General features: G+C 49.7%; 1 protein-coding gene across 1 annotated transcript in view; it reads left to right on the forward strand.

The window, feature by feature from the left end:
• Positions 1 to 27934, forward strand: part of Fer1l5 (fer-1 like family member 5) — a 49913-nt gene that overhangs the window by 20068 nt on the left and 1911 nt on the right. Inside the window, exons 19-47 of the mRNA XM_028775471.1 lie at positions 511 to 688; positions 9076 to 9200; positions 9968 to 10068; positions 10707 to 10884; positions 10963 to 11118; positions 12214 to 12342; positions 14624 to 14787; positions 15033 to 15147; positions 16043 to 16145; positions 16650 to 16825; positions 16928 to 17098; positions 17298 to 17427; positions 17548 to 17625; positions 19120 to 19301; positions 19481 to 19642; positions 19902 to 20006; positions 20920 to 21066; positions 21142 to 21304; positions 21452 to 21477; positions 23177 to 23227; positions 23335 to 23439; positions 24031 to 24150; positions 24612 to 24773; positions 24954 to 25045; positions 25451 to 25621; positions 25809 to 25957; positions 26165 to 26304; positions 27414 to 27502; positions 27724 to 27819. Coding sequence (XP_028631304.1) covers positions 511 to 688; positions 9076 to 9200; positions 9968 to 10068; positions 10707 to 10884; positions 10963 to 11118; positions 12214 to 12342; positions 14624 to 14787; positions 15033 to 15147; positions 16043 to 16145; positions 16650 to 16825; positions 16928 to 17098; positions 17298 to 17427; positions 17548 to 17625; positions 19120 to 19301; positions 19481 to 19642; positions 19902 to 20006; positions 20920 to 21066; positions 21142 to 21304; positions 21452 to 21477; positions 23177 to 23227; positions 23335 to 23439; positions 24031 to 24150; positions 24612 to 24773; positions 24954 to 25045; positions 25451 to 25621; positions 25809 to 25957; positions 26165 to 26304; positions 27414 to 27502; positions 27724 to 27819 — 3764 coding nt within the window. The remainder of the gene's footprint in view (positions 1 to 510; positions 689 to 9075; positions 9201 to 9967; positions 10069 to 10706; positions 10885 to 10962; positions 11119 to 12213; positions 12343 to 14623; positions 14788 to 15032; positions 15148 to 16042; positions 16146 to 16649; positions 16826 to 16927; positions 17099 to 17297; positions 17428 to 17547; positions 17626 to 19119; positions 19302 to 19480; positions 19643 to 19901; positions 20007 to 20919; positions 21067 to 21141; positions 21305 to 21451; positions 21478 to 23176; positions 23228 to 23334; positions 23440 to 24030; positions 24151 to 24611; positions 24774 to 24953; positions 25046 to 25450; positions 25622 to 25808; positions 25958 to 26164; positions 26305 to 27413; positions 27503 to 27723; positions 27820 to 27934) is intronic.

Below are 27934 nucleotides of genomic sequence, written 5' to 3' on the forward strand. Positions count from 1 at the left end.
ATAAATCTTTAAAAAAAAAAAAAGAAAGAAACAAGCAGCCGTTGCGGGCAGAGAACCTCGGCAAGTGGATGGCATGGCAGAAACAGACATAATTAGGGGACAGTTGGTAGCTGAGGCAGTAGTGGAAAGGGGCAGTCTTTGTTGATAAGGGAGGGTGACTTGAGAGTCACTAAGAACAGGGCTCCTGTGTGTGTGTGTGTGTGTGTGTGTGTGTGTGTGTTACTCTACTCTCAACTCAGAGCCAAACCTAACCACGAAGGAGACCCTCCTGCCGAGCTTCAGAAAGGAAGGAAATGGACCAGCTGGGTGGAGTGGAGCAGGAGGAGGAGATCCAGGGAGCAACTGCCCTTGATCAGCCAGTGCACAGCTTCAGGAATGGTCTAGTTCATCCCCAAGTGAAGTACAGAACACTTTAGGAAAAAAGCAGGGTACCCTGTCCCCTGCCTGTCAGGACAGCCTTACTCATCCTGTATGGACTGAGGATGCCTGTGTCTGTGGTTATTGTTTTAGATGCAGCACTATCGCCAAAAGTTTGGGCTGTGCGTCGTCTTCCTCTCCTGCACCATGATGCCCAAATTTAAGGACCTGATTCAATTCGAGGTCAGCATGGGCCACTACGGAAACAAGATGGATCCAAACTACAAGCCTCTTGTGTCTACCACACAGCACAACCCGGTGATATATGACGGTAACTGTCAGATTCAAGCAGAAACTGCGGCACCCCACGTGTGTGTGAGGCTCTTCCAAGGGAGTTGGCTCATAGAACATTCCTGAACACTCCCAGTTGTTTTTAGGTAGGGTCTCACTATGCATTCCAGGCTGGCCTTGGTCTCATGGTTCCCCTGCCTCAGGTTGCAAAGTGCTAGAATAACAGGCATGAGTGTCACATCTGGTCATTTGACACACATTTCACACACGATGACGATGAAGTTCAGGGTGGTGAAGTCACCTGCCAGACAGTGCATAGCTAGGGGGCAGTGACCTCAAGAATAGAAAACCACCAGCCACCCAAGTATCTACTGGCCATCTCTCTACTCTTTATCCATCCATTGAGTTTATTTCTGTGGACAGTGTCCGTGCACATGTATGAGCTTGTATGTGTATTTGCAGAGGCCAAAGGAGGATGTTAAATGTCCTGTTCTATCACTCTTTCTCACTCTTCTCTTACGGGTCCTGGAGTGAGGCTGGTGCCCAGCAATCCTCCTGTCTGCACCATGTACACTACAGCCCCACACGGCCACAAGCTGCTTTTCACACGGGCAATGGTAATGAAGAACTTGGGTCTTCATAGGTGTGTGGCAAGCTCTTATCCAGGGAGACATCTCTCCAGGCCCCAATCCATTTATTGAGCCATTCAACTTTCAGCTGCCCACTCTTCCAAATACCCCATCCATCCCTCCATCTGTCCATCCGTCCATCCATCCATCCATCCATCCATCCATCCATTCATCCATCCCCTCATCCATTGTGAACTAATCGGGAACCTTATCTGCCTGCTACAGTCCCTGGGCCAACAGCATCAGCATGTTAAAAAGGAAGATTTTAACCCCACTCCAGACCTATAAATATCAAAAAGAATCTACAAATAGAGCCTAGCACACAGTTGGGGCCCACAGGTGCTGTGGATTCATGTTAAGATTTGAAAGCTCCTGACTGGTCTCCCCTCCCCCTTGTTAGCATCACCATTTCAGATGCTTTCTATGGGCCCCACTTCCCTACCTACACTTTTAAATAAAAGCTCTATTGAGATGCAATTCCCATAGCGTATAATTTGCCCTTTCAAAGCGTACAATCTCATGGATTTTAGGATTTTCACAGTTATGCAACCATTACCACAGCCCGTTTCAGAATGCTTTCCTCTCTCCCCAACAAAACCCTAGGCCCTTTAGCCCTCCTTTTTACTCTCTCACCTCCATGGCTGTAGACAGCCATAATCTACTTTAAGTCTCCGTACATTCGCCTAGTCTGACATAAGGTCCTTTCTGACCAGCCGGTTTCTTCCATTTAACAAAGTTCTGCTGTGCTTACAGTGAGAAATATGTATGCAAAAAGCATCTAAAGATGCACACGTATAGCTTATAGAAGGGTTAAGTGACTTCTCACAAATTTATCACTCAGCTAGTACATACATAGAAGGCTGCCAAGGCCTTAAAAGGTCCCTTCATACAAGAAATAACTATGACTCCGTGTCTTAGGGTCATCCACCTTTGGCTTTCTGTTTTGCTTTGATCCTCTGTGTATGGAACCCAGGAGCAGCAAGCTCTTCTTCTGTTGTCTCTGACAGGACTCCATCCATACACGTATGTCTGCCTTCTGCCCAACATGACCTGACTCTGGGTAGCTACATTTTATTCCCATTCCTGAATGGATCCCACTGTGTGATCAGACCACAAATTATATAGTGTATATAGATAAGCTGGCTGGTATAATAACTTTGCTGTAAGTATTCTCATACATGTCTTCTGGTCACAAGGACAGGGGTTCCCCTAAATTATATACCTAGGGGTGGGGTGGGAGGGAGTCTCAGAGTAGAAGCGATTATACCAAATTACACTCCCACCAGCATGGGATGAGAATTCGTTTCGCTCTCTGTTCTCACCAGTCCTGGATGCTGCCCGGGGTTTGATTTTGCCATTCTATTGGATGTGAAAAACCATCTCACATGAGCGTAATGTGCTCTTTCTCATCATAAACGAAGGCTGACCGTCTGTATATATGCATCATTTTACCTTATCCCCCCCATCTTTTCCTCCAGTATATAATCATCTGTCGGCATCTTTCTTATTGGTTTATTCATTAAATCTTTTGTCAGACCTGTGTATCATGTGCTTATCACTTACTTTAAAATATAGATCAGCCACCCCTTTTCTATTTTGTTGTTTGAGGTAGACAGGTCTCTAGTAGCCCAGGCTGGTCCCAAACTCATGCACTATGTAACTGAGAATGACCTTGAATTTCTCATCTTCCTGACTCTACTTTCCAACTGCTAGATTCCCATTCCTGTGCCATAAGGCCCGCTTTATGCGGTGCTGATGGCCAAACGAGGGCTTCCTGTATGTTAGCTGGAGTTGGTACACCCCTAGGAGCTACACCCCTAGCCCCACATGGCTTTCTTTAGTGAAAGAGGACTGCTTACATTTTTTGCTCATTACATTTTTATTATGTCTACTTAGTGTGTGTGTGCACACATGTGAGTGTATTTATGTGCAAGTTGTCAGAAGACAACTTGGGGGGAATTGGTTCTGGATCCTGGGGCTCAGGTCATCAGGCTTGGTTGAAAGTGCCTTTATGAAAGACATATCTTAGAGATCAGAGGTTCCTAGAGGTTTTCCTTGTTGTCTTTGGCTATTTTTTTTTTGGGGGGGTGACCTTGAACTCAAGATCCTCTTGCCTTAGCCAAGTGCCAGGATGGCACACTGCAGAGTGGGAGAGCAGGTGTGCCACAGTTTGCACGCATGCGTGTGAAGAGCAGAGAACAGCTTTTGGGAGTTGGCTTTCCCCTTCACAACCCAGAGACTGAACTCAAATCATTAGGCTTGGTGCAAAGCATCCTTACCCACCAGTCCTGAATTGGTCTTGACTTAGTTTTTGTATGTTGTGTGAGGGAGGGGTTGAAATTCATCATTTCTAGATAGACGGCCAACCTGAACACTATTTGCTAAGAAACATTTGATGTCTGCATTGAATTACTTTGGCACCTTACCTAAAGATCAATTAACCATGTGCTGTAGTCTCTTTCTAAAATGTCTATTCTATTCCCTCCCCCTCTTAAGGTTGGTTTTTTGTTTTTTGTTTTTAATTATGTGTCCATGTCCATGGGTGAAACCAGAAGAAGGCATCAGGTCCCCTGTAGCTGGAGCTCCCGGCTGTTGAGAGCCATCTGACATGGGTTCATGGAATGGACCCAGGAAGAGCAGGCAACTCTCTTAACGCTGAGCCATTTCCCCAGCTCTAATTGTCTGTTTGTATGTTTCAGTTTTTTCTGTTTATTTTCAAGACAGCGTTTCTCTGTGTAGCCCTGGCTGGCCTCGGACTCACAGAGATCCTCCAGCCTCTGCCTGCCAAGCACTGGGATTAAAGGTATGCTCTACCACCTCCCACCCCTCCACCCCGTTATCTTTTGAAGTATCAAATTTTAAAATTTAGGTCAAATCCATTTTCCCCCCACAGTGTCATATCTCAAAAACTTGGCCTTACCTTAGGATATGAAAATTTTTTTCTCCTATTTTTTTCCTTCAAAAATGTTGGGAGGATTTGTGTATTTAGCTCTACGACTCACTTTGAATCAGTCTGTGCACATGTTTTGTGGTGTTCACCTACCGTTTGTTCACAGCACGATCCTTCCCTGACAGACCGGCTTTATGTTCTGAGATAAAGAACTCTTTTGTGCTTTCCCTTCTTCTGGGGCTGCCACGGAGTGGGTTCACAATTCCCCTTGGTTCTCTTCTAGCTATCATTTTCTCCCTGGCTCCCTTTTCCCCATTAATATACTTATTTATTTATTCACTTTCCAGCCCCCTCCTCCCAGACGCCCCCTCACCCTCCCTTTTGACTCTGTCTTTTCATTTCATCTTGGTTACTTGAGAAATTCTTATGCTGCAGTGAATAGTCTGCAAGGTTTAAAGGTCACTCTGGGGCTTCCCAAAGTTGTCTTTCTCTGGTGTTTTTGTTTTCTCTTGGCTGTTTGCTGAGCTCACATTTCATTCTCGGAGTCTTGCTTCCTTGGGGAGAGGATTTTTTGAGGGCAATCTTCAGGCCTCAACCTTCAGCCTGGCTGCCCTCCGTGACTCTTGCTTTCTGGTGCCTTTGTTCCTCAGTGCCTCCGTGGAAGCTGGGTTGCTTTTGACAGTCCTTATGTGTATTTTGAGTCTATAGGTTTTCTCTGTCTCCCTGTTAGCTGGAAACGGACTTATTTTCTGTATTTGGAAGATCTCCAAGAAGAGAAGAAGAAAATTGGCATCTTGGATCCCGGTCTCCTACTCAGAACCTAAGTCATGGACCTCCTCTTATTGATTACGAAGCCCATTCATTCAGTCCTGAGTCGAAAATGGTTGCCTGTCAGCCATTGCTGACAATTTAAGGGGGTTTCTCTTTGTGAATCATTCATTCTAGTTTTCACTACTGTTTCCTTCTGGAAGTAATCTGCCCTTTTATATCCCACTCTACATCCCACCTGCCTCACCTCCATATTTTTAAGTCTTTTGTCCATATCTTTCATCCTGGGCTCTCTCCGGGCTACCTCTGGAAACTTCTAGATCTTTCAGATGGCCCACCAGTGCCTGCCTTCTCCCACTTTGTTCTTCTCAGCGGCCCGTTCTACCACTGCACGCACTAGCCTCCGGGCTGCACCACACACGCTGACTTTGTCCTTTTTGTCCTCACTGTTTTTCTCTGTGCTCATGATACAAACAGCAAACTATATTTTTACAATAAGTATTCATATTCAGCACAAGTTCAACACCAACCACAGCCCAGGGGACAGAAAGACAGTGGGTGGCTTCCTCCACCATCCTGCTCAGCAGGGCAGCACAAGTTTTCAATTTTTTTTTAAAGTAAGGATTTGATTCAAGAATAACATACTCATGGAAAACCACCCAAACCAAAGCACAGAGCTCAGTGACTAATCCTGGGGCAAACACACCAAACAATAGCACTCAGATGAGAAAGTGGGATATGGACACCCTAGGAGCCTGTGCCTCTTACCTGTACCCATCCAGGGCAACTCTATTCCATCTCATCCTTCTATATTAAAGAACGTGTATTATCCGTATTCTTTTTGAAAAGCTCTACCTTCTTCATCAGTTTGTGAAATGTGGCCACAGGCAACATACACTTGGATATAGCTGTAGCTTTCTTTCTTTCACTTCCGTGTACTTAGTATGCCATTGTGTGAATATAGTCAGCCATGAGTAAGCATGGACAACCAGATTTTTTCCCTTTTTTATTGGATATTTTATTTATTTACATTTCAGATGTCATCCTCTTTCCCCATTTCCCCTACCTAGAACCCCTTATCCCATCCCTCCCCTCCTTTTTGCTTTTATTTGAATTACATCCAAGTATTCCGGTCAGTTCTAGGTTGAGGGACTAGCAATACAATAGATGCAAATAGTCAAGGAACAAGCAAGACAATAAACACAAATAGTCAAAGAACAAGCAAGGCAATAAACAAAATTCCGTGAATGTTCCTGTGATCACTGTTTCTAAGGGCTTATCAGGATAACCAAAGGGCAACCAGATTTAACTAACCAGGCATCAAAAATACTAAAACAAACCAGGTATGGTACTACAGTCCTTTGGTCCCAGCACTCCAGAGGCAGACAATTCAGATGAGTTGTTTAAGTCCAGCCTGGTCTACATAGAGACTTCGAGGACAGCCAGGGCTATGTAAAGAGATCCTGTAGATTGATTGATAGGTAGATAGATAGATAGATAGATAGATAGATAGATAGATAGATAGAACAAACCAGCAATGTATACACACGAAGTATTATAATGTATGCATGCAATGTATAAATATAATGTATACATAAGAAGTATTACCCAAGACAAAGAAATTGAAAAGTACCAAAACAAGAGCTGGAGAGTTGGTTCTCCATTTGGGAGGGCTTGCTGTGCAAGCTTCAGGATTGGAATTCATATTATAGTTCCCCTATAAGAAGCCTGTAACCTGAGTTGGAGTGGAGATGAGGGTCATTGGGTCTCTTTGGTTGCCACCTAGTCAAGTAACTTGAGCTCCCAGGGGCTGGAGAGATGGTTCAGTAGTTAAGAGCATCAATCGGATGCTCTGTCTTCCAGAGGACCTTGGGTTAGCTTCCCAGAACCCATAAGGTGGGTGGCTCACAACCATCTATAACTTTAATGTCAGGGGACTGGATGCTCTCTTCTGGCCCCTGTGGGAATCAGACACAAATGTGATACAGAGACAAACACAATAAAATAATTAACAAGACAAGCTTCAGGTTTTAGGAGAGTTCTCGCCTCAAAAGAACAGGCAGAAAATAAGAAGGCATTTGATACATTCTTCTGATCTCCCCATGCTGTTCACAAGCGTCTGTCTCATACTTACTCTACACAGACCACACTTGCACACACACACACACACACACACACACACACCTGCATCTATGTTGAACATGTGCAGATTGTTCTTTTGTCATTGTCCTCTAAAGAATACCATATGGCAGAGTAGCAGCTATTTGCATAGAGTCTGCAGATTATATGACTATAGGGAACATGAGGGTAGATCCTATGCAAATGCTATGTGTTTTATATAAGGGACTTGATCATCTGGATTTTGGTAACACAGGGTGTCCTCAAACCAGTTCCTCAACAGTCCTAAGGGATGGCTGATTACCATAGTTTATGTCTTCTATTGCGGAGGGCACTTCAGTCTTTTCCAACCTCTGTCCATTCCAATTACAGCGGCTATACCAGACTTCTCTGCACATCTTAGTGATGCTGGATTCACCTCCCTGTAGGGTATTTACAGCAGAACTGGAATTACTAGGTTAGGGAACGTGTGTGTTGTTTTTAAACTGCTAATTTTCTCTCCATGGTGTGGGAATTCTTTGAGGTCTGGCTCAAATTTCATTCTCCAGGGAAATCTGCCTGTTCCTTACTCCAGGGACCTGGCTACTACCAAGGAGCCAGCTCCAACCTGCTTGTTTGCCATCCTTCAGACTTCAGCAGTAGCATGTCTCAGGATGCTAAGCTGAGTTATATGTCCCCTCCACCTAGAGCCATAGTAGAGACAAGCAAGCATCCTCACTGTGCCCTTCTGGGTGATGGGCCATCTCTTATTCATCTTGACCCTGAGAGCTAAGATTTTGGGGTATCCACATTTCATTCTAGGTCTAGGTGGGCAGAAGTTCCTGATGACCTGAGATTGAATCCCAGACCCTACCTACATGGAGGAAGGAGAGAGAGCTGACTCCTGAGAGTGGTCCTCCAACCTTCACTTTTACACACATGTGAAGGCCTGCACCCACATACACAAACCACACAAACACAAGTAACAGAAGAATGTTACTTTAAAAAGCTTAAACTAAGACAATAGGAGGCTGTGGTGGCACACACCTTTAATGCTAGCAAGCAGAAGGCAGAGGCAGACAACAGTTCTCTGTGTCTGAGGCCAGCCTGGACTTCAAAGTGAGTTCCAGGACAGCCAGGGCTACACAGAGGAAACCCTGTCTCAAAAACAAAACAATCATAACAAAAAGATAATAGGAAGGTGGAAGTTGGAGGTGAGGGAGTCACGGTTGGTTCTCTGGGACAATGCTAAGGGCAACCCTTGGGTTCTTCATCTGGCAGATGAGTCATTCCATTCTCCCATAGCTTCCCTTGACTTCTCCTGATAATCCTGGGTCTTCACAGGGACACTATCTTTCTGTCTGCCTCCCAGTCATATTGCCTTAAGGACCCACCCTGCCCCACAAAGAATGACCTTCTGTCAACTAATTATATCATCAGTGATCCTATTTCCAAATTAGATGGTATATTGAGGTATATTAGATGGTATAGTGAGGTTTAGGACCTCAACGTATCTTTCAGGATTCACAGGACATAAGGTGTCCTGTTAAACTGTCCACACTAGGTAGGGCCCAGCTTTCTGTCATATTCACATGCCCTGAAGTTATCAAAGAAGCTCAACTTTTCAAGGCTTGGGTATTTGCCTACCAGGTTTTCTGCTGCTTAAACATTTTGGGCACTTGTGATTTTTTTTTGTTGTTGTTGTTTCTTTGAGGCCAACACAGCAGGAAATTGCAGAAAAGGTGTACTGTAGGGGAGATAGCTCTTACTGATCTTCCAGTCCCCAGCACCCGCATCAGCACCAACCTGATTTCCTACCTGTAAACCAGGGGCTTTGGAAAGCCACATGACACTCTGAACATAGTATATACCCAGTAGGAACCAGACATGTTCAAATGCTCACTCTAGGCTCGGGTTTGAGGGCCCACTTGACAGATTCTTGAGAACCAAGGAGCAATTCTTTAGGTGGAGACAGTGATTAAGACCTTCTAGTTTGGTTCCTTAGATATCCCATCCCCTCCATCCTGTGTCTCTGTGTCTCAGGGAGTATCTACCATTATGTGCCCTGGTACAACACGAAGCCTGTGGTGGCTGTGACCTCCAACTGGGAGGATGTCAGCTTCCGAATAAACTGCCTCAACCTCCTCCACATTGCCCGGGATCGTCTGGTGAGAGTGCAGGAGGGAGCTGGGGTAGCTGGGAGGCTAAGGAATGTACATTGCAGTACTAGGAAACCTGTCACACCTGCACTTGTATACAGCATGATATTGGGACCCCACATCATTGAGAAGTGTGCCAGATACAGCATTGGGCACTGAAGACACGATGATGAATAAACAGATTTGTCCTCCCTGGCTGCAGAAATCAGAGATGTAGTTACTATGCAGTGCAACTAGGGTTGCCATGGAAGAGCAGAGATGCAGTTACTGTGCAGTGCAAAGTAGGTTGCCATGGAAATACAGGAGCCAAGAGGTTTAGGATCAGAGAGATGGAGATGGAGAGGGGGAAAAGAGCAGTTAGGAGGTGACAGGGCAGTAGGGTTTTAAAATTTTTATAGGCAGTTTTGGGGATGGGAGCACAAAGCTAATAATATATATGGAGTCACAGTGATGCACCAGTTTTTGAAGCCATGAGAGGAACTAGGGCCATAGAAGTACCACGGAAATCAGAGAGGCTGGGAAGGGCCACATCACAAAGAACCTAAGGTTCTTGTCAAAGAGCATATTCCTCGTGTTTGCAGATGGGCATCTATGCATCTCCATCCCCCATTTCCTCTGTGGGATACAGGAAGTAGGGAAGAAAGGGTGTCCTAGTTCTGCTAGGACATGGGGCAGTCTGGAATTGACATCACCAGGTTACAGGCCTATCAGCCCCTTAGCCTATCCCAGTCAGCTCCAGGCTGAGGCCTGTTCTTTCCTGTTCTCTCAATGGTCAGAAAACCAACCTGGACATCCTGAAATCCATACGGAATCCCAGGGATCCAGCTCTGCTCCAACAGTGGGAGAAACTGCTGAAGGAGCTACAGGAGGACTGCTGGTAGGAACTGAGTACCCTGCCTGGGGCTGGCTTAGGCTGACCTGGGTGAGGCTCAAACTAGAAACTGGAGGGTCTGCGTAGCACCCAATGGACCCTTAGCCCACAGGAACGCTTCTCAGATTCCCCAGTTGGAACCCACACACGATTGCTTTTCCCGCCCATGCAGAACATCCCTGAACTCCAGTCCAGCACAGGCTTTGCGGCTCCATGCCCACGCTCCATGTCCGTAGCACATGGACAGAACTCCACTCCCTAGAACAGCCCACACCATTATCACGTGGCCTCTTGACATTGCTCACCATATCCAGGGTGCTGTTTCAAGCTCACTGGGAGGTCTCTCTGTGCCCACCCCCACATCCCCCATGGTTAGGTTAGCCTCTTCCCTGGAAAACATCTACCCACAAGAAGTCTTTGGGAACCAACCTAGTACACTACAGGGCTTCAAGGGAGGGAAGATGGCAGCATGAGAGCCTAAATCAGGACCATAATAAGCTAGCTTCCTAGGGAGAGAGCTAAGCATCTCTCCCCCAGGTCAGGCCAGCCATGGGTTGGGTAGAAGCTCCAGGCTAGAAAGAGAACATTGGCCTGCGGTGGGACTACAGTACACGTACCTTCATCCTAACCTGTCCTGGCTGCAGGCGCCCTCTGCCTTGTATGACTGATCAGCCCAGAGCTAACAGCCTGGACAAGAATAAATGGCATCTTCGTAGCCAGCTTCTGCAGCAACTGGCGCAAACGGCCAAGGAAGCCAAGCCAGTGAACATGGTGGCCACGGCAGAGAACTGGTTGCGCCGTCTCAACGCTGTGCTCCCTGAGGTGGGAACTGGCTACACTGGCTGGACAGTGAGGCCCGGAACTGGCCACACAGGTCCTGATGCTCTTCCACCTTGGCAGCCCCAGGAGAGCCTCCCAGATATTCTGATCTGGTTGATGTCCAGGCAGCAGCGAGTGGCCTATGCTCGGGTACCCGCCCACACTGTCCTGTTCTCCCCAGAAGGACCCCTGAGCTCTGGCAAGTTCTGTGGGAAGATTCAGAACCTCTTCTTACAGGTGGGGAAGAAGGAATGTCTTCCAGGGAAGATGTGGTTCCCAAATACCCCAGAGAGAACCCCTGGGATTCCTAGAAAGCCATGTGGGGACCCCACCCTGAGCCCCTGAGGACACAGCCCACATTTTCTTTCCCTGGTCCTGCCTTAAGTAGAACAGAGCTCATACAGTCCCCTAGAGGTAGGGAGGGGGTTGTATTTCTCCTCATGTGAGCTGCTGCCAAGCCCACATCCATGGTAAATGCTCCTCAAATCCCCCTCCCCCTTCATCACTCACATGCCTACACTTGGTCTAACACCTTGTCATCTCTCCTGCAAACCATAACTGGGTAACTTCCAGAACATTCTATGAGTGTAAGATTTGGTACCGGCTCCTCAGATCAGAAGCAAGCTATAACATAAGTCTGACAGAACCCCCTTCTCTCTCAGAGAGGACAAGGGTCTGCATAGCCCCCTTATGGCTCCTATTGCCTCTCAGGGAAAATCCAGCCTGCCCTGTCAACCTAGCCACCTGTATCAACCCTGTCAACAGGCAAGCCACTGTGGGCCTCCCAGGTCCCAAAATAGGCCTGCTCTTTGCCCTTTCCACCATCATGCAGAGCCCCTGTCTTTGTCCAGTGCCTGACTGAATCCTGGCCTCAGCGTGTTCCTCAGGCCCATGGACTCAGTGACACCCTCACTGGGGTACGAGGACTGGGATGCTTAGCAAAGTGCTGGAGCATAGTGATGAAGCAGTAGGCAGTAGATGATAGCTAGTGTCACCAAAGCTACCATCGTCACCTTCCTCAGGCTCCCCAGGTACCTTCTGCCCACCTTCTGCGCCCCTCTCTTTTCTCTTTGCCTGCCGTCTCCCTCTGTGAACACCAGGATAGAACTCAGTCACCTTTCAGTGCTGGCGGTCAGCACAAGCTTTATACTGTTGCAGACTCCAGCACACAGCTTGATGTGAGGGCCCCTGCTCCCAGGACTTGGTCAGAAATGGTGGATGTGGCCCATTCTGCCAAGGCAATTGGTAGCCCTTCCCTCGCCCTCTCCCTCACCCATGCCCCTGTCCCCCTGGGAGTGGCACCCCCGTGGGATTAATCTGCCTCTGGCTCAGTACCCAGAAGGTGAAGGACAGGATATACGCCCAGCCTACCTCCGGGTCTGCATGTGGCTCGGCAATGTCAAACACAGCAAGAATCTGAAGCTGCTCCAGCAAGGCACCATGGTGGTGTATGCGGAGACGGTGAGTGGACAGACATCCGGGGCAACTGGAGGGAGGGTAGAAGGGGCCAAAGCAGGCAAGAGCAGGCCTGACAGCGGGGCATGCAGTTCAGGAAGGAAGGGTAGGGAGACAACATATTGGACCCAAATGTGACAATGAGAGTTCTGCAAGGTAGCAGTGATGACAGTGATTGATCATGGATAGTGCTAGCCTGGTGTCCCTGCTCACATGTTCTAAGAAATCGGGTCTGCGTGGCCCTCTGCTGCCTGGCCACACTGTTCCCGGTGGAAGTTTATTAAGCGCTTTTGCCTAGCATTTTCAAGGCATGTGAACAGATCAGGGCTCCAATTTGTACGGAGTCTCATTTGTCACCAGGAGGGAACTTGGGACCCCTACACACCCTTACCCAGATCTTCAGACCAGACTGGAGGTCATGGGAGTGGGGAAAACCCAGGAAGTGTGGAAGGAGCTAGAGATGAGGCTTCTGACCACAGCACATCAGGAATGTGGGGGGTGGGTGGGGGGGACAGCTGGGAAGACTGCTCTGCCAGGGGCAAGGGATGACCTTTGCTCTTAGGGGGAAGGCTGGCCAAGGAAAGTAGCTCTGCCAGCAGACAGGAAGAAAGGTCTAAGTGTCAGGCTATTGTGTGACCTTATCCGGGGAGATGTGAACAAATGTCCATTCACATCAGACAGGTGGCCCACGACAGAGCAAAGAACCAGTTCTGTCCTGGACCAGTTTGGTGGACAAATGAATTTAACTGGAGTTACTTTCAGAAACATGAGCAGCGTATGGGCAGCCACACTACCAGAAAAGGCTTACTCTCAGCAAATGTTACCTGCACACACACACACACACACACACACACACACACACACACACTGGGAGGAGAGATGGCCATGAGCCTTGTAAGCTGCCCATGTACCCCAAAAAAGGAACAGGTGGCCCTCATCTTGCTAGTCTCCCATAGGTAATCACAGCTGACCAGATTTCAGGACAATAGTCCTGCCATGTCTGGAAGATGGGATTCCATGACACAGGCCTTTTAAGTTAACAGAATTATAAAGGGGGTTTTGGTGGAGTTTTTGTTGTTATTGTCTTCTTTTGTTTTGTTTTGTAGCTAGTTGGCATCTGCATGTAATCTCAGCACTTGGGAGGCTTAGGCAGGAATTCAAGGGGCTACATAAGAAGTACCAGTCAACCATAACTATTTCACAAAAGAAAAATAATGCATTTTGAAACATTGTTATATTTTTAAGTTGTGTGTGTTGATAATATATCATAACACAGTTAGCTCCCTATGTCAACAGGATCTACACTGCTGAACCAGCCATGGCTTAAAAATGCAGTCAAGTCTGTGATGGCTGTGTCTATACTATCTTAGTTAGGGTTTTACTGCTGTGAACAGACACCATGACCAAGGCAACTCTTGTAAGGACAACATTCAATTGGGGCTGGTTTACAGGTTCAGAGGTTCAGTCCATTATCATCAAGGTGGGAACATGGCAACATCCAGGCAGGCATGGTGCAGGAGGAGCTGAGAGTTCTACATCTTCATCTGAAGCCCTCTTAGAGAAGACTGACTTCCAGGCATTCCAGGATGCGGATCTCAAACCCCACACCCACAGTGACACACTTCCTCCAACAAAGCCACACATACTCTAACAAGCCCATACCTCCAAATAGTGCCACCCCCTGGGCCAAGCATCTTCAAACCACCACATATACCAAACATGAATATACCTGTTTCCCTGTCACGTGACCTTAACAATACACTAGAATAACTGCTGACATCGCGCTGACGTTGGATTAGGTCTTATGCCGAGTGCAGATGACTTAAAGTGTATGTTATACACAGATGCTAGGCCATTTTAAAATATAAGGGACTAGAGCATAAGTTGCGGTACCCAGGGACAATCTGGAACCAATTCCCTGAGGTTGTCAATGGATAGCTTTGTCTAAGCAGTCCTGCATAAGGCAGGGGGAGAGGTAGACGGACGGAGTTGTAGGAGAAAAGACCTGGGGTAGCACAGAAGGGTGAGTGTATAGCAGGACTGGATTTCTCATGTCTGCAGTGACTAGGGAGTCACATTGAAGACGCAGGCAAACGTCTCTGATAGTTGAGCAATGTCAAGTAGTGTTGATTGCTGAGCCTCAGTCTCCTAGATTCAGTTAGAGCTATGACCCCGTCTTGCTTGACTACCTCATTTCTAAAGGTTGGGGATCAAGAGTCTCAACATCCCCAATGCTGGGAGGTTGGTGAAAGAGGTATGGGCACTGACTGGGACTCTGCTCCCCCAGTATGAGAATCAGGCCAAGATCAAAGAGGACTGGGGACAGCAAGGGCTATACCACTGCCCCAACTTCTCAGATGTCATGGGGCACAAGGCGCTCCCCAAGACAGACTTCAAGGCTCCCTCAGGATGGCATTGGAAGGACGACTGGGTAGTGGAGCCTCAGAGGAGGTAAGGCTGGTACAAGCATGTCTCACCTGTGAGGGCTAGTCAGTGGAACTTAGCGTGGGTCCCAAGCCACAGTTATAGTCCCTGTGAGTGGGACTACATAAGACCAACAGCCCTGCCCAATACCCTGTCTGTGTACCAGGCTCTGCCTTGCTCAAGGGAGATGGGATGTCACATAGGGGTGCTTAGGCAGCAGAGATGACCCTGGGAGTTCAGCTCTGGGAACTTGGGGTATCACTGCTGCCCAGACTCCTCCTGGACATAGACATCAACAAGAGCCAGGTGTTGGAAGAGGTATATGAGAACCAGACTCGAAATGCCACAGGTGCCTGGGTGCCCGCAGCCATCCCCAACACGGACGTGGTAAGCGTCTCCATCTTGCCATAGGTTACATGGGGAAAGGCAAGGACCAGATGGGAAAAATCAGAAATTGGGGTGGCTTAGCAGCAAGAGCTAGAGCTATGTCTGAGCTCTGTTCTGTATAAGTGTTGGGACCCCAGATAAGCATTTCAGCACCAACGAAGGGGCTGTACTCAAGGATGGCAAGCTGCAGATACCTTAAATAGGATGACAGAAAGAACTAGGTACTGTGGCGCCTGCTTGTAGTGCAGCTGTTCTGGAAGATGGGGCAGAAAGATCACTTGACTCCAGGAGTTAGAGTTTGAGCCTGAATTGTATCCATAGTACCCACATAAAGAGCCAGACATGGTGTTATGTACCCATGATCCTAGCAGTGGGGCGGCAGACACAGGTAGGAGAGGCAAGCACAGGCCCCTAGTGCTTGCTGGTCAGAAAGCCTAACTTAACAGGCAAAGCCCCAGATCCCAGTAGAAGACACTGTCTCAAAAACTAAGGGGGATGGGCTTCTGAGCAACAAGAATGATACCCAGCCTCCACACACATGAGCACGTGTGCACACCCAGCCCCCACTCCCACATGCACACGTGCACACACACGCACTTTATTACGACAGAAATATTCTGTCCTCTTGATCACTCTTGACCACAAAAAAGATGGTACCACGATATAGGAGCCAGCCTTTGAATTTTGTTTCATTTTAATGGAGGCTACAGGTCACTGAGTAGAACCATGCAAGTCAATGCAACAAGGAGAGAGCCATGGTGGCCGCAGAAGGAGAAAGATTTTCTGGCCTGGAGGGTGGCTGGAGGGTCGATGATAGGCGTGCATGTGTGAAAATGAGTGAAGGCAAATTCCATCTACCTCACGTGGCCCTCCTCCATCCTCAACATCCCCACAGAATGGACAGCCTGTGGAAGCCCTGGAGAATGTGAAGTGTCCCCAAGGCTGGCACTTTAAGAAGAACTGGATTGTGGAGCTCAACCATGCAGTGGACAGTGAAGGTCAGTCTCCGGACAAGTCACGCACCAAGGCCTGGGACCCTGAAACATTCAAGTCTGGTTCTTCTGGAAGCCTCTGAGTGGCCAAGCCCTCGGGCAGGATGCGTCTGAATTTCTGGGGTTCCCAGCCTCTAGGGAATAGTCATATATTCATAGATATAGACCCTAGTGTTGAGATGCAGTAGGCACCTCCCAAGGCCTGACCCAGAGCAAACCTGGTGGGTGGATGCCTGCGGACATGGATTTAGGTATAGAGTCCTAGTTTACCCAAAGTGGCTCTGGGAAAGGAGCAGTGGATTGGAAATCTTGAGGCCTAGCCCCAGACACAAGCAATTGCTGCAGCCAGTCCCGGGTAGTCTAAATTACACAATTTAAGCACATCTTCCTGGACATGAAGACTCCTCTGTGCCCAGGACCTGTCTTCCTAGGGCCCTTTTCTCAGGCATGTCAAAGCCCCCAAGTCTGCAGGTTCAAGTGGACCCAGAGGCTATGATGCTGCCCTTGCAGGCTGGGAGTATGGAGTGGGGATCCCACCCTCCGGCCTGCCTCAGATCTGGAACTCAGTGGAAAAGACTTACCACTCATGCCGCCGGCGACGGTGGGTGCGCGTGCGCTTTCGGAATCGCAGGGAGCTGGGCCAGGAGCTGAGCCAGGAGCAGGAGACCCTCTCCTTCCTGCAGATGGTGAAGCATTTACAGCAAGGGTCCTGGTTGGGACACAGGCAGGGGTGGCTTGTGAAGCAGGGACAGGAACATGATTCTAAGACCCTACGTTCTTCCCTGCAGCAAGACCTCTCTGAGGAGGGAAAGGAAGGCTGGGAGTATGGCACATTCGACTCCAGGTTCCACCTGGACCCTCAGCCCACAAGCCGGTTCCGACGCCGCTGCTGGCACCGAAGGCTGGCGCCCAACAAGGACAGGGGTGTAGCTCCCATATTCCTCCTGGAGGGATCCTTGGTAAGGCTTCCCTGCTTCAGGTGACATTTATTACTCCATATCCCAGAGGATAGAGAACACATATCCCTGACCCTAGCTGACCGGGCCCCAACCCTTCAAGTTTGGCGGGTGACATCTGTGGAGAGGTAGTGAGGGGCTAGGGCCTGGAGAAAAGTCAGGAAGGCCTTTGAATTTAAGGGGGGGAGCTTTCTGGGTACAGGCAGTGGAGCAGAAAAAACAACCTAAGAAGGAAATGGAGAAGACGTCGTGGCAGCTCTGGAAGGACTGGAAGCACACCCCGGAGGATCCCCGGATTCCCACCACACCTTTCATCTACTGCATCCTCAACAGTAAGCCTGGCCTGGGAGTCTACTGAGTGACCCCAGAGGCCAGGGCCGGAGGCCAGGGAGTAGGGAGGAGCATGTGAGGAGTCTGGGGACAGGTAATGAAGGAGACTTCTCTTTACCCAGAACCTCACTACTACCAGCTCTTCTGCTATATCTACCAGGCCCGGAATCTGATGTACAACCAGATCTTGACCTTTCAGGGTAGGAACGCCCCTTTGTCATTCAGCCCTGTCTCCTATTCCTCAAAACCTGGCGACATACCCACATAAGACCATGATGAAATTGTGACAAAGATGGAGACCTCTCTCCCAAGAAGCTTGTCTTAGGGTTGCTACTGTTGGGATACAACACCATGACCAAAAGCAACTTGGAAAGGAAAGGGTTAATCTCCTTCACACTTCCATATGACAGCTTATCATCCAAAGCAATGAGGGCAGGAACTCAAACAGGCCAGGAACCAGGAAGCAGGAGATGATACAGGAGTCATAGAAGAGTGTTGCTTACTGACTAGAACCCAGGACCACCAGCCCAAGGATGGCAGCACCCACCATAGGTTTGACCTTCCTTTCCCCCATCAATCACTAATTAAGAAAATGCCCAACAAGCTTGTCTACAGCCTGGTCTTATGGAAGCAGTCTCTCATTGAGGCTCTCTACTCTGCAGTCACTCTAACTTGTGTCAAGCTGACACAACACTAGCCAGTGCAAAGCTAATGACTGTTGTTTGTGGGGAAAGACCCACCAAGCGAAGACTACAAACCCAGAGTGCTCTTAAGCTATGACCTCAGTGCTCTATAATTTGAAGGGGGGAGTTAAGGAACTCAGTCACTGAGCTGGGACCCCTTAGTAGGCCTAGAAGAGGGAGGAACTTGTATGGCAGAGACCGGAAGAAGGGTGACGCGTGGGATGTGAAGGAGAGCAATATGCTGGGCTGGAGAGAGAATTCGGTGGCTAAGAGCACTGACTGCTCTTTCAGAGGTTCTGGGTTCAATTCTCAGCACTGAAATGGCAACTCACAACTGTCTGTAACTCCAGTTCTAGGGGATCCAATACGCTCCCACAGATATATAGATGCAAATACAGATATAGATACGTGCAGGCAAAACACAAATGCACACAAAATAAGAAAGGACAGACAGACAGACAGACAGACAGACAGACAGACAGACATGCTGGGGAACCACATCACTTGAGGCTTTGTAGACGAGAGAAAGGAAAGAGACCCCATGTAAGGAAGAACCACAGAGCCATTTAGGAGGCAAGCGGATTACTTCTCCCGTGTCCTGTTAATGGCACTGTTTATAGAAGATAAGCAATGGCTGTCAGGGACCTAGGATGTTTGCTGAGATCTGTGTCCCTTGAGCATCACCAGCCATATCAAAGGAGTCACTGCTGCTGTGGACGATCAGTAAGGAGACAGCTTATCCTAGACCTCCTCCATCCCTGTGAAAGTCAGGCTGTAACCATAGTGGGCTTGGCATTTCTATGGATGGAAGCAAAGGTCCCCCTGGCCTGTGAGGCATGCACACGATCTGCAGTGCCTGCATTCTAGGAGGGCTGCATTCTACAAGGGCTCACAGCCACAGGGGCTGCCTGTCCTGAGTCTCCTAGGTCTAACGGCTGCTGCTGCAGAGGAGAGGAGAACCTCATTTGGCAGCTTAGAGTTGTGACGTCCTGCTCTCCCTCCATGATCTAGAACCTTTCATCCAAGTGGTCTTCCTGAACCATAGCTTGTGCACCCAGACCCTGCGAAGCTCTGCAGCTCCGACGTGGTCCCAGACACTCATCTTCCAGCACCTTCTGCTGTTTGAAGACCCCAAAGATACCAGAGAGAACCCCCCACTTGTGGTGCTGGAACTGTGGCAGCATGACTCACAGGTACAGCAGACTGTGCTTAAGGGAGGAAGACCTACCTCTCAGCCTTGCTTCCGGATAGTGGTGTATTTTAGAACAAGTGAGGCTATGTATACACGTTACTGTGGGGCCCTTCCTCCTCAGAAGCCCATGCTGGTAGCCTGGTTGATCCTCTATATTCTATGAGCTCCCTTCTCTTCTAGGGAAACAAGATCTTGTGGGGACGGAGCATGTGGCCCCCAGTTGTCTGGCTGGGCCTCCAAGACTGGGTCTTTACCCCCCTGAGGTGGCGCCCCCTTGTAAGAGAGTTGGGAGAGGAAGAGGGTGAGATCTTGGCATCCTGTGAGCTGATCTTAGAGACACAGGTACAGACTGGAAGAGCAGGGCTCATGCTCTCCCTGCCCTACTCCCGCCTCCAGGTTTCCACAAACACCAGGGCCCTCACCTTCCCCTCACAGGGGTCTGAGGCTTAATATGGATTCGGTGCTGTCAACCTGGCCAACCTCCCCCATTAAGTCCCGTCCAACTTCAACCCATGGTTCCGGGACATATTAGGATGGGGATAGGAGCAGTGGTACCAGCCCCCAGGGCCTCATGCTCTGATTTCCCTCTCCTGCCCTCCAGAAGCTGAAAGAGTTACATCAGCCAATCCTAAGCATCCCCTGTAAGAACGGGATTTACATGCTTCCCAAGAACATCCGGCCCAGTGTGAAAATGATGGCCATTGAGGTGTGTGCAGATGGGGAGAGATGAGCAGCGAGAAGCCTTTCCCAGAGCAGCCTGGAGCTCTTGGGGAGGCTTTTCTGAAAACCTGACCTAAAGTTTGAAGCCTAAGAACACGTTCTCTGAAGAGAATCGAGGGCAGAGGCTTAGACAATATGGCGAGTCAGGCAGAGGGCAGGAGACCTGGGATCATCTTGTACTGACCCCTGTGTACCAGGGACTGACTTCCTGGGGAAGAATTAGAGGCTCAGAGATGACATATTGTAGAGAGAGTGATCAGAGACTAAGTGACAGACCTTGATTTAACCCATCCCTGGTTGAGACCAAATGGAGGTCCCCACATTGATTATTCTGTGCCCTGTTCCAATTTGTGGTTTGTTCCCCATTCTGCCCCCTAGAAGGGTCTGGTGAAGAGTTCAGAAATTCCTTTGTCAGTTGAGAGAGAAATTACAGGGTGCTGAGTCACTGGTTGGTCATGGAGCAGGGACACAAGTCAGCAATAAGCTAAATGGTAATATGGACTCTGAAAAATCTGGGTACCATCTGCTTCTGTGGGCTCTAGAGGAAGCCAGTCTCAGGACCTCAAACGTCTGAGAACTGTCTGGAGCCAGCAAGCCAGCAGTGAGCAGGTTTACTGCTTACCGGCGTGGAGGCCGGGGGGGGGGGGGGGGGGGGGGGGGGGGAGGGCAGATTCAGCTGGTGCTTAGATGACACCTTCTTCACGGAGAGAGCAGCCAGCAGCCAGATCTTGAGAACCAGCCTGTCCACTCACAGGGCAGAGCAACCTGGGGGACCCTCAGATTCTAGCTCTGTCACTGCCTCGTTCCTAACCTTGGCATGCTTCCTGATGCCAGTTTGACCCCACACACACACACCCTGACTAAGAGGTGCTGTCTGCCCCTTGCCCTGGTTCTGGCAGATTATGGCCTGGGGCCTTCGGAACATGACGAAGGTGCGTTACCCTCAGCTCCTGCTGGAATGTGGGGAAGAATCCCTGCGGACAGAACCCATTAGAAACTTCCAGGAGAACCCCAACTTCCCTACGTCCACCTTCTTCTTCACAGTGGTAAGAGGCCCTGGGCAGGGGCTGAACAGTCTCCTCCTCTTGAGGGGCCTCACCTGCCCCTCTTTGGGCTTGTAGTTCATGCCTATGGAGGAGACCCACGCACAGCCCCTGGTGGTGAAAGTGGTGGACAACCAGGAATATGGCCAGCAGATTGTGGTCGGACAAGCCAATATTGACTTCCTCCAGCCCTATTTCTGTGACCCCTGGTCTCTGAACTACACAACTGTCAAGCTGCCAAGTAGGATTCTTTCTCCTGGCCTTGTCTCTTCTCTCTCCAGGAAGCCCTCAATAGGAGTAGGGTGGGACCCTGGCTCCTTTGTGGGGTTCATGCCCTTCTGCCTTGGCTTCTCCCTTCCTGAGGCTCATGACTGTGTTCTCTCCACAGCTCTGTCTATAAAGAAGCCTGATACTGTGAGTAAAGGTCCCAGGCTACCTTTTCTCTTACCTTTTACGTGAACGATCTTGTCCCTGTAGAGAGGCATCTGTTAAACATTCCTATGAGGTGGCTTAACTCTACAAGAGAAGGCTAAGGGTTTGGTCCTCAGTCAGGTCTGCATGTGAGAATCTCCTGAGTGGGGGCCGTGCTAGGAGGAGAGAGGGTCACATGTGTTTACGGCTGGTCTTGAACTTGCTGTGTAGTAGAGGAAAAACTTGAACTCCCAAACTTCTTGCCTCCTCCCAGATGCTGGGATTACAGGTATTCATCCAGCTCACCTATGCTTTTATTTATTATTGTGTCTTCATCTGTGTGTGGGGTACATGTGGTGTGGGCGTGTGTGCATGTGTGCGCGTGCATAAGCCAGACAGAACTCCACCTTGCTTTTTGAGCAACTGTGATGGTTAACCATTTTTACAGAGGTTCAAGAATTTTAGATTCTCATGCTCTGGGCATGTCTGTGAGGGTTATCTAGATGAGTGTAATGGGTTGGGAGGACCCACGGTGAGTCTGGGTGGCAGCATCCCGGGAGGACCCATGGTGAGTCTGGGTGGCAGCATCCCGGGAGGACCCATGGTGAGTCTGGGTGGCCGCATCCCGGGAGGACCCACGGTGAGTCTGGGTGGCAGCATCCCGGGAGGACCCACGGTGAGTCTGGGTGGCAGCATCCCGGCAGGACCCACGGTGAGTCTGGGTGGCAGCATCCCGTGGGTTGGGGTCCTACATGGAATCAAAAAGAGAGAGCTGAGCAATGGCATTTATCACTGCTTCCCAAATTCATATGCAATGAAACCAGCTGTCTCAGGCACCAGGCCCTGTCTCTTTCTCGCCATGATGTCTGGAACCGTGAGCCAGAATAATCCCTTCTTCCCATAAGTTGCTTCTTGTCAGGTATTTGATCACAGCACCAAGAAAACTAACATACAAGCATTGTGTGGACTAAGACCTCCTGACCTGAACCCCTGGCCCCTGAAGGATCCTGATAGAGTTGCCAGTCATTAAGATTTTGTCCCAAGTCCCTCTACCCCTAATGTATCATGACTATAGCTCTCAGGCAAGAGCAACACATTTTAATACATAGCAGTCCCTAAATGCCTTCATCAAAAGCAGACGCAGCCAGGCATAGCACTCCATGCCTGTAATCCCAGCACTCAGAAAGACGGGACAGGAAGATTGCAGGTCTGAGACAGCCTGCACTACATAAGCAAGACACTGTCTCAAAAGAACAAGGACTAGGGGATGTACCTTGAGTGACAGGTTGTTTGTCTAGAGTGAACAGACCCTGAGTTCCATACCTAACACAAGACATGGGAGGAAGGGAAGGTTGATTTTGCTGGGTGGGCCATAGTAGTTACGACCGTAATCCCAGCAATGGAGAGGCTGAGGCAGGAGGATCATAGCCTAGGTACATGGTGAGACTCTTGCAAAATTAAATAAATAAGTAAATAAATAAATAAATATTCTGCCTCCTCGGGTTCAGAGTGTGAGGTTCTGCATTTCTGAGTACTTTTGAGTCCTGTCCATCCAGATGGACACATGGGGGTCCTCTCTTCCCCCTCCCATCTCTGAACTGACAGGCCTATGGAAAGGCCCCGGGGGAGGGGGGGCAGGAGAGCCGGGTGAGCCTGCTCAGCCTGCCGTTGCCATTCTTCTCGGACCTTCCTCCCTTTTCAGTTCCTAGACTTTGTCTACAAGAAGTTCTGGTTCGATTCCAGCAAAGACGAGGTAAAGCAGACTCAGACCAAGGAACGAGGGACAACCCCAATCAATTCAGGGAGGCGGGGTGGGCTCTAGCCTTGCCTGGGGGCCAGCAAAGGCCTCTTCTCGGTCAGGACGACTATGAGCAGGAGGTGGACTGGTGGAGCAAGCTATCCTGGGCCACGGGCAATGCAGACAAATCCCTGAAGTACAACTACAAAAGCTACCACACCCTAAAGGTTTGGAGGGTCCTGGGAAAGGGGGAGAACAGAGCCTCCATTGGGAGGGGCTAGAGACTTGGCCTTGTTTTGTCAGGGAACCGCCAAATGGCAGAACAGTTTGGTTTTGCCTTGTCTGAAATAAGATCCTGTGTAGTGCAAGCAGGTCTCCAACTTGCTTGGTAGGTGCAGATGAACTTGAACGCCTGAGTTTTCGGCCTTTACCTCCTGAGTGCTAGAACTACAGGCATGCACCACCACACTCGGCTTAGAGCAGGGATCCTGTTAAACATTCTCTCAGATCTTCGAACTTTAATAGGAGAAGCCCAAGGTGGACAGCCCTGTGGTAGGAGAATTCAAGATATGTCAAAGAAGCCAAAGAATCTTGGCTACCTGTCTTTCTGTACCCCATCTATCACCAAAGGAGGGGGACTTTCTACATTGTCCCCTAAGAATACCAGGGACCCTTCCAACAGCTGCTCCATCTGAAGCAGATAGTATGGCTACTGGCAGGGCAAACTCTTAGGGAAAGGCTTGGGTGCTGGGAGTCTCTTCAGCTCTTGATTCTCCAAATGGCTCCTCAGCAGCCCAGGTCCTGCATACACCCCTCAGGTATATGACTGTGAGCTGGAGGCCGTTCAGGCCTTCCAGGGCCTGCAGGACTTTTGCCAGACCTTCAAACTTTACCAAGAGAAGCCCAAGGTGGACAGTCCTGTGGTAGGGGAATTCAAGGTATGTCTATGCTAGTTTGGCTACCTGTCTCTCTGTAGCCCATCTGCCCCCAAAATCTTTAATAAAAGCCCTGGCTCTGCACATCTCTGAGGAAGATGAGCCAGAGACTGAGAAACAGCTACAGAAGTAGAGCAACACAGATCGGTCTATGCGGGCAGGGAACGAGGAAGGCAAGACCTTCAGACTCCTAGCTCTGGCTCATGCTGGTCCCCCAAAGACACAGATGTGTTCAAACCTGAAGGGATGGGTATGTAGAGTTGATATCAGCATAGTCTGGGAACACCAAGTAGCTTTGAGTGCTTTGCCCAGTGGCCCCCTTTAAACTCAATGGTCCCTGCCTGAAGACTCCTGCTGCTTACCCTTAGCCTAACCACCCCTCCCCCAGTTATACCCAGGTGGCTGGGATTGGGGTACACTTTACAAAGTTAGGCTAGCACTGCCAACGCCTTCTCACCCCCCAGGGCCTCTTCCGCATCTACCCCTTTCCTGAGGACCCGGATGCCCCTAAACCCCCACGACAGTTCTCGGCTTGGCCTGAGATTGAGGACTTCCCTCAGATGTGCTTGGTACGGGTGTACCTGATACGAGCCATCAACCTGCAGCCACAGGACTACAATGGCCTGGTAAAAAAAAAAAAAAAAAGTCCCATCTGTCACCAGTGACCCCAACTGAATGCCCAAATGTCTTGGGCTGTTTACACTCACACAGTCACCCCCAAGGATTCCACACAGTCCATTCCCACCCTGCTCCGATGCTCCTACCCTCCCTGACCAACCCTGACTCCCCTCTTCCTTCCTTCCCAGTGTGACCCTTATGTGATCCTGAAACTAGGACAGACAAAACTTGGCAGCCGGGACTCCTACCACCCCAACACTCTGGATCCCATCTTTGGCATGTGAGCCGCCCCTAGTCACCCCCCCAGCCTTCTTTCTAGTTCTCCATGCTGTGCTGGAGGGCAGCTCCAGCAAGCAGAGGCATTCCTTCAGAGCCTCCAAGATCCCTGTAAGCAGCACCTCACTCTTAGTGACTCGCCAGGTGGAAGATAAATGAATGACCCACCACCTTTTCCCAAAGAAAGGTGCTCACCCAGGCCTCCATACCCCGGCCATCTTACTTTCAAGCTACTTTCAGCTCAGGGGAACGGGGTGCTGGGTGGACAAAGGCCTTTCTAGCCTGTGCTCTGCTGCCCACGTTCCCTGTGAATGAAGAAAGAGGTGAAGCAGGGACACTTGGGTTGAGATGCTAGCCAGTGAGGCAGAGAGTACCAGTCCGCAGCCTCTTTGCGATGCCTCTTCCCTAGGATGTACGAGCTTACCTGTAACATCCCGCTGGAGAAGGACCTGGAGATCCAGCTGTATGATTTTGACCTAATTACTTCTGATGATGAAATTGGAACTACAGTCATTGACCTTGAGAACCGACTCCTGTCTGGCTTTGGGGCCCGTTGTGGGCTCTCTAAATCCTACTGCAAGTGAGTGTGGACCCATTCAGCAAACAAGCTGGGTGAGGGGAGCCGTGAACCCACAGCTTCCTAAGAAGTAGCTGGGAACTGGGCTAGACCTGCCTCTTTGCCCATGCTTCCAGCACCCTCACCTGCAGCTCAACCCAGGTGGGAAGGACCTGTTCCTTCCCTTTGTCCCTCTTGGATACTCCCACAGGTCAGGGCCCTTTAAGTGGAGGGATCAGATGACCCCGAGCTACCTTCTCTACCGCTATGCCAAACAGAAAGGGCTGCCTCCACCTGTATTTGACCTTGAGGGAGATTCAATTTACTACAATGGGGAAAAATTCAAGTTGCAGAGCTTTGGTGAGCACAGGTGTAGCCTCTGGGAACCAGTAAGGACCCGGGCAGAGGGAGAAGAGAGGAGGGCAGGAGAGGAGAGTTTGCCCTTGGTTAGAGAGCAACATCTTTCCCCTTGTCATAGAAAGTGATGGTAGCCAAACATCCTGGCAGGGCTGGGAAAGGTGCTCAGACAGGAAATCTAATGACATCATGATCCTGTCTCCAATCCAGAGTCCACACCCCCTACCTATGAGAATTTGGGGCCTAAGAAGGAGCGCCTGGCGCTGTACATCCTGAACACCCAGGGACTGGTTCCTGAGCATGTAGAGACTCGCACACTATACAGTAACAGCCAGCCAGGTATTGACCAGGTATGTGAAGAAGAGGCTGTTCCTGCCTCCTATGGACTGAACTGGACCAGGAGACATGGGTGTCCATCCACCCAGGACACCGTCCACAGTGAGAGGCAAGGGCAGGCCAACAGCTCACGTAAGTGCACAGACAGGAGCCAAGCACGGTTTGCACATTAGTAGGAAAGACGCCCCAGCGGCAAGAACCTCACACCTGGAAGGGCCGTTAGAAATGGAGGCCTCACAACAGTTGTGGAAAGCTCTCGGCTGTCCTAGAAAACCAACAGTGCCACTGTTGTAATCTCCTGGGTGTAGGGAGGTGGTATCATAGATCAGAGGGTACAGATACACAAACCACAGTTCCGGCCACTTAACTGCAGGCTGTCTTCTCTATGGCAAAGAACCTGGGGACACAGAACCGCCCCCCACCAAGGGCATCTTACTTATCCCTCGCTGTCCAACCATAAAGTTGGCTTCATCTTCTCTAAATCTTTCATATTCATGAAGTCTTCTACTGAGAAAAATTTAAAATAACCATCCTCATTAAACTGACTTTCTCAAACGGGTCAACTTAGAAAAATTAAAGTGGGTCAGTGGTTTGACAGGCAGAACATATTTCTTTACCTGTTTCCCAAGGCTGGGGGTGCCACCATTTCCCTTCCGCCTCTTACCATTTACACCACTAATTCTCATATTGTCCCCACCCCACCCTCTGAAGTCTCTACTTTGTGGCCGGCTTAACATCCTTGGGCTGTGGCCACACAACACAAAGGGCCTTCCTATCTAGTTTCCCCTTACTTAGGGCTTCCATGCTGTGAGTAAATGAGGCCCAGCCCCAGCATGGATCCTACCAACAGGCCGTCTAGCATGACCTCCTCACTCTCTATCCAGCCATAAGTGAGAGCCCAACGCCCACATGCTCTCCGAGCCTGATCCTTCACCCCTATTCACTTGCCTTCTTAGCCAAAAGCTAATGGAGCTGGGAGGTGGTCACTGTCACCTCTCAGGTGACACTTGTCATCCCTAAGCCCTGCCCCTGGGTGGTGGACCAATCCATATGTCACACCCTCATGCCATCCAAGTCCAAAGAGACCAGCAACCCCAAACCAGCAAATCCATTCTGACTCTAGGGAAAAATACAAATGTGGGTGGATATTTTCCCCAAGATGCTGGGGCCTCCTGGGCCACGAGTCAACATCAGCCCCAGGAAGCCTAAACGGTGAGTACACTAAAGCTCTGTCCCTGAGCATGGAGCTTCAGCTCAGCCCCCAAGGGTACAGGGTGCCTCTGCCCACAAGCCCGTGCAGAAGGAATTCTTAATCAAGTTTAGAAAGAGCTTTACTGCCCAAGTCCAAGCTCCGTGGGCAGCTCCTCCCTCAGCAGGCTGTTTGTGGCTGTGGGGCTGGTCCTCACCCCAGCCTCAGAGCACAGTGGCTACAGGTACCAACTGCGCTGTATCATCTGGAGCACAGCCGAAGTGGACCTTGTCCGAGAGACCTTCAGTAGAGAGAAAATGAGTGATATCTACGTGAAAGGGTAAGGCAGGCAGGGGAGGAGGGCTCCAGAGGGCCTCCTAGATCTCTGGTTTTGACAGCCTGATGGAGCCTTGTCTAGGGGATGGGGACCACACACAGGAGCCCCAGGTGAAAGG

The sequence above is a fragment of the Grammomys surdaster genome, unplaced genomic scaffold (genome assembly GCF_004785775.1).
Source record: "Grammomys surdaster isolate TR1022 unplaced genomic scaffold, NIH_TR_1.0 255, whole genome shotgun sequence".
Lineage (NCBI taxonomy): Eukaryota > Metazoa > Chordata > Mammalia > Rodentia > Muridae > Grammomys > Grammomys surdaster.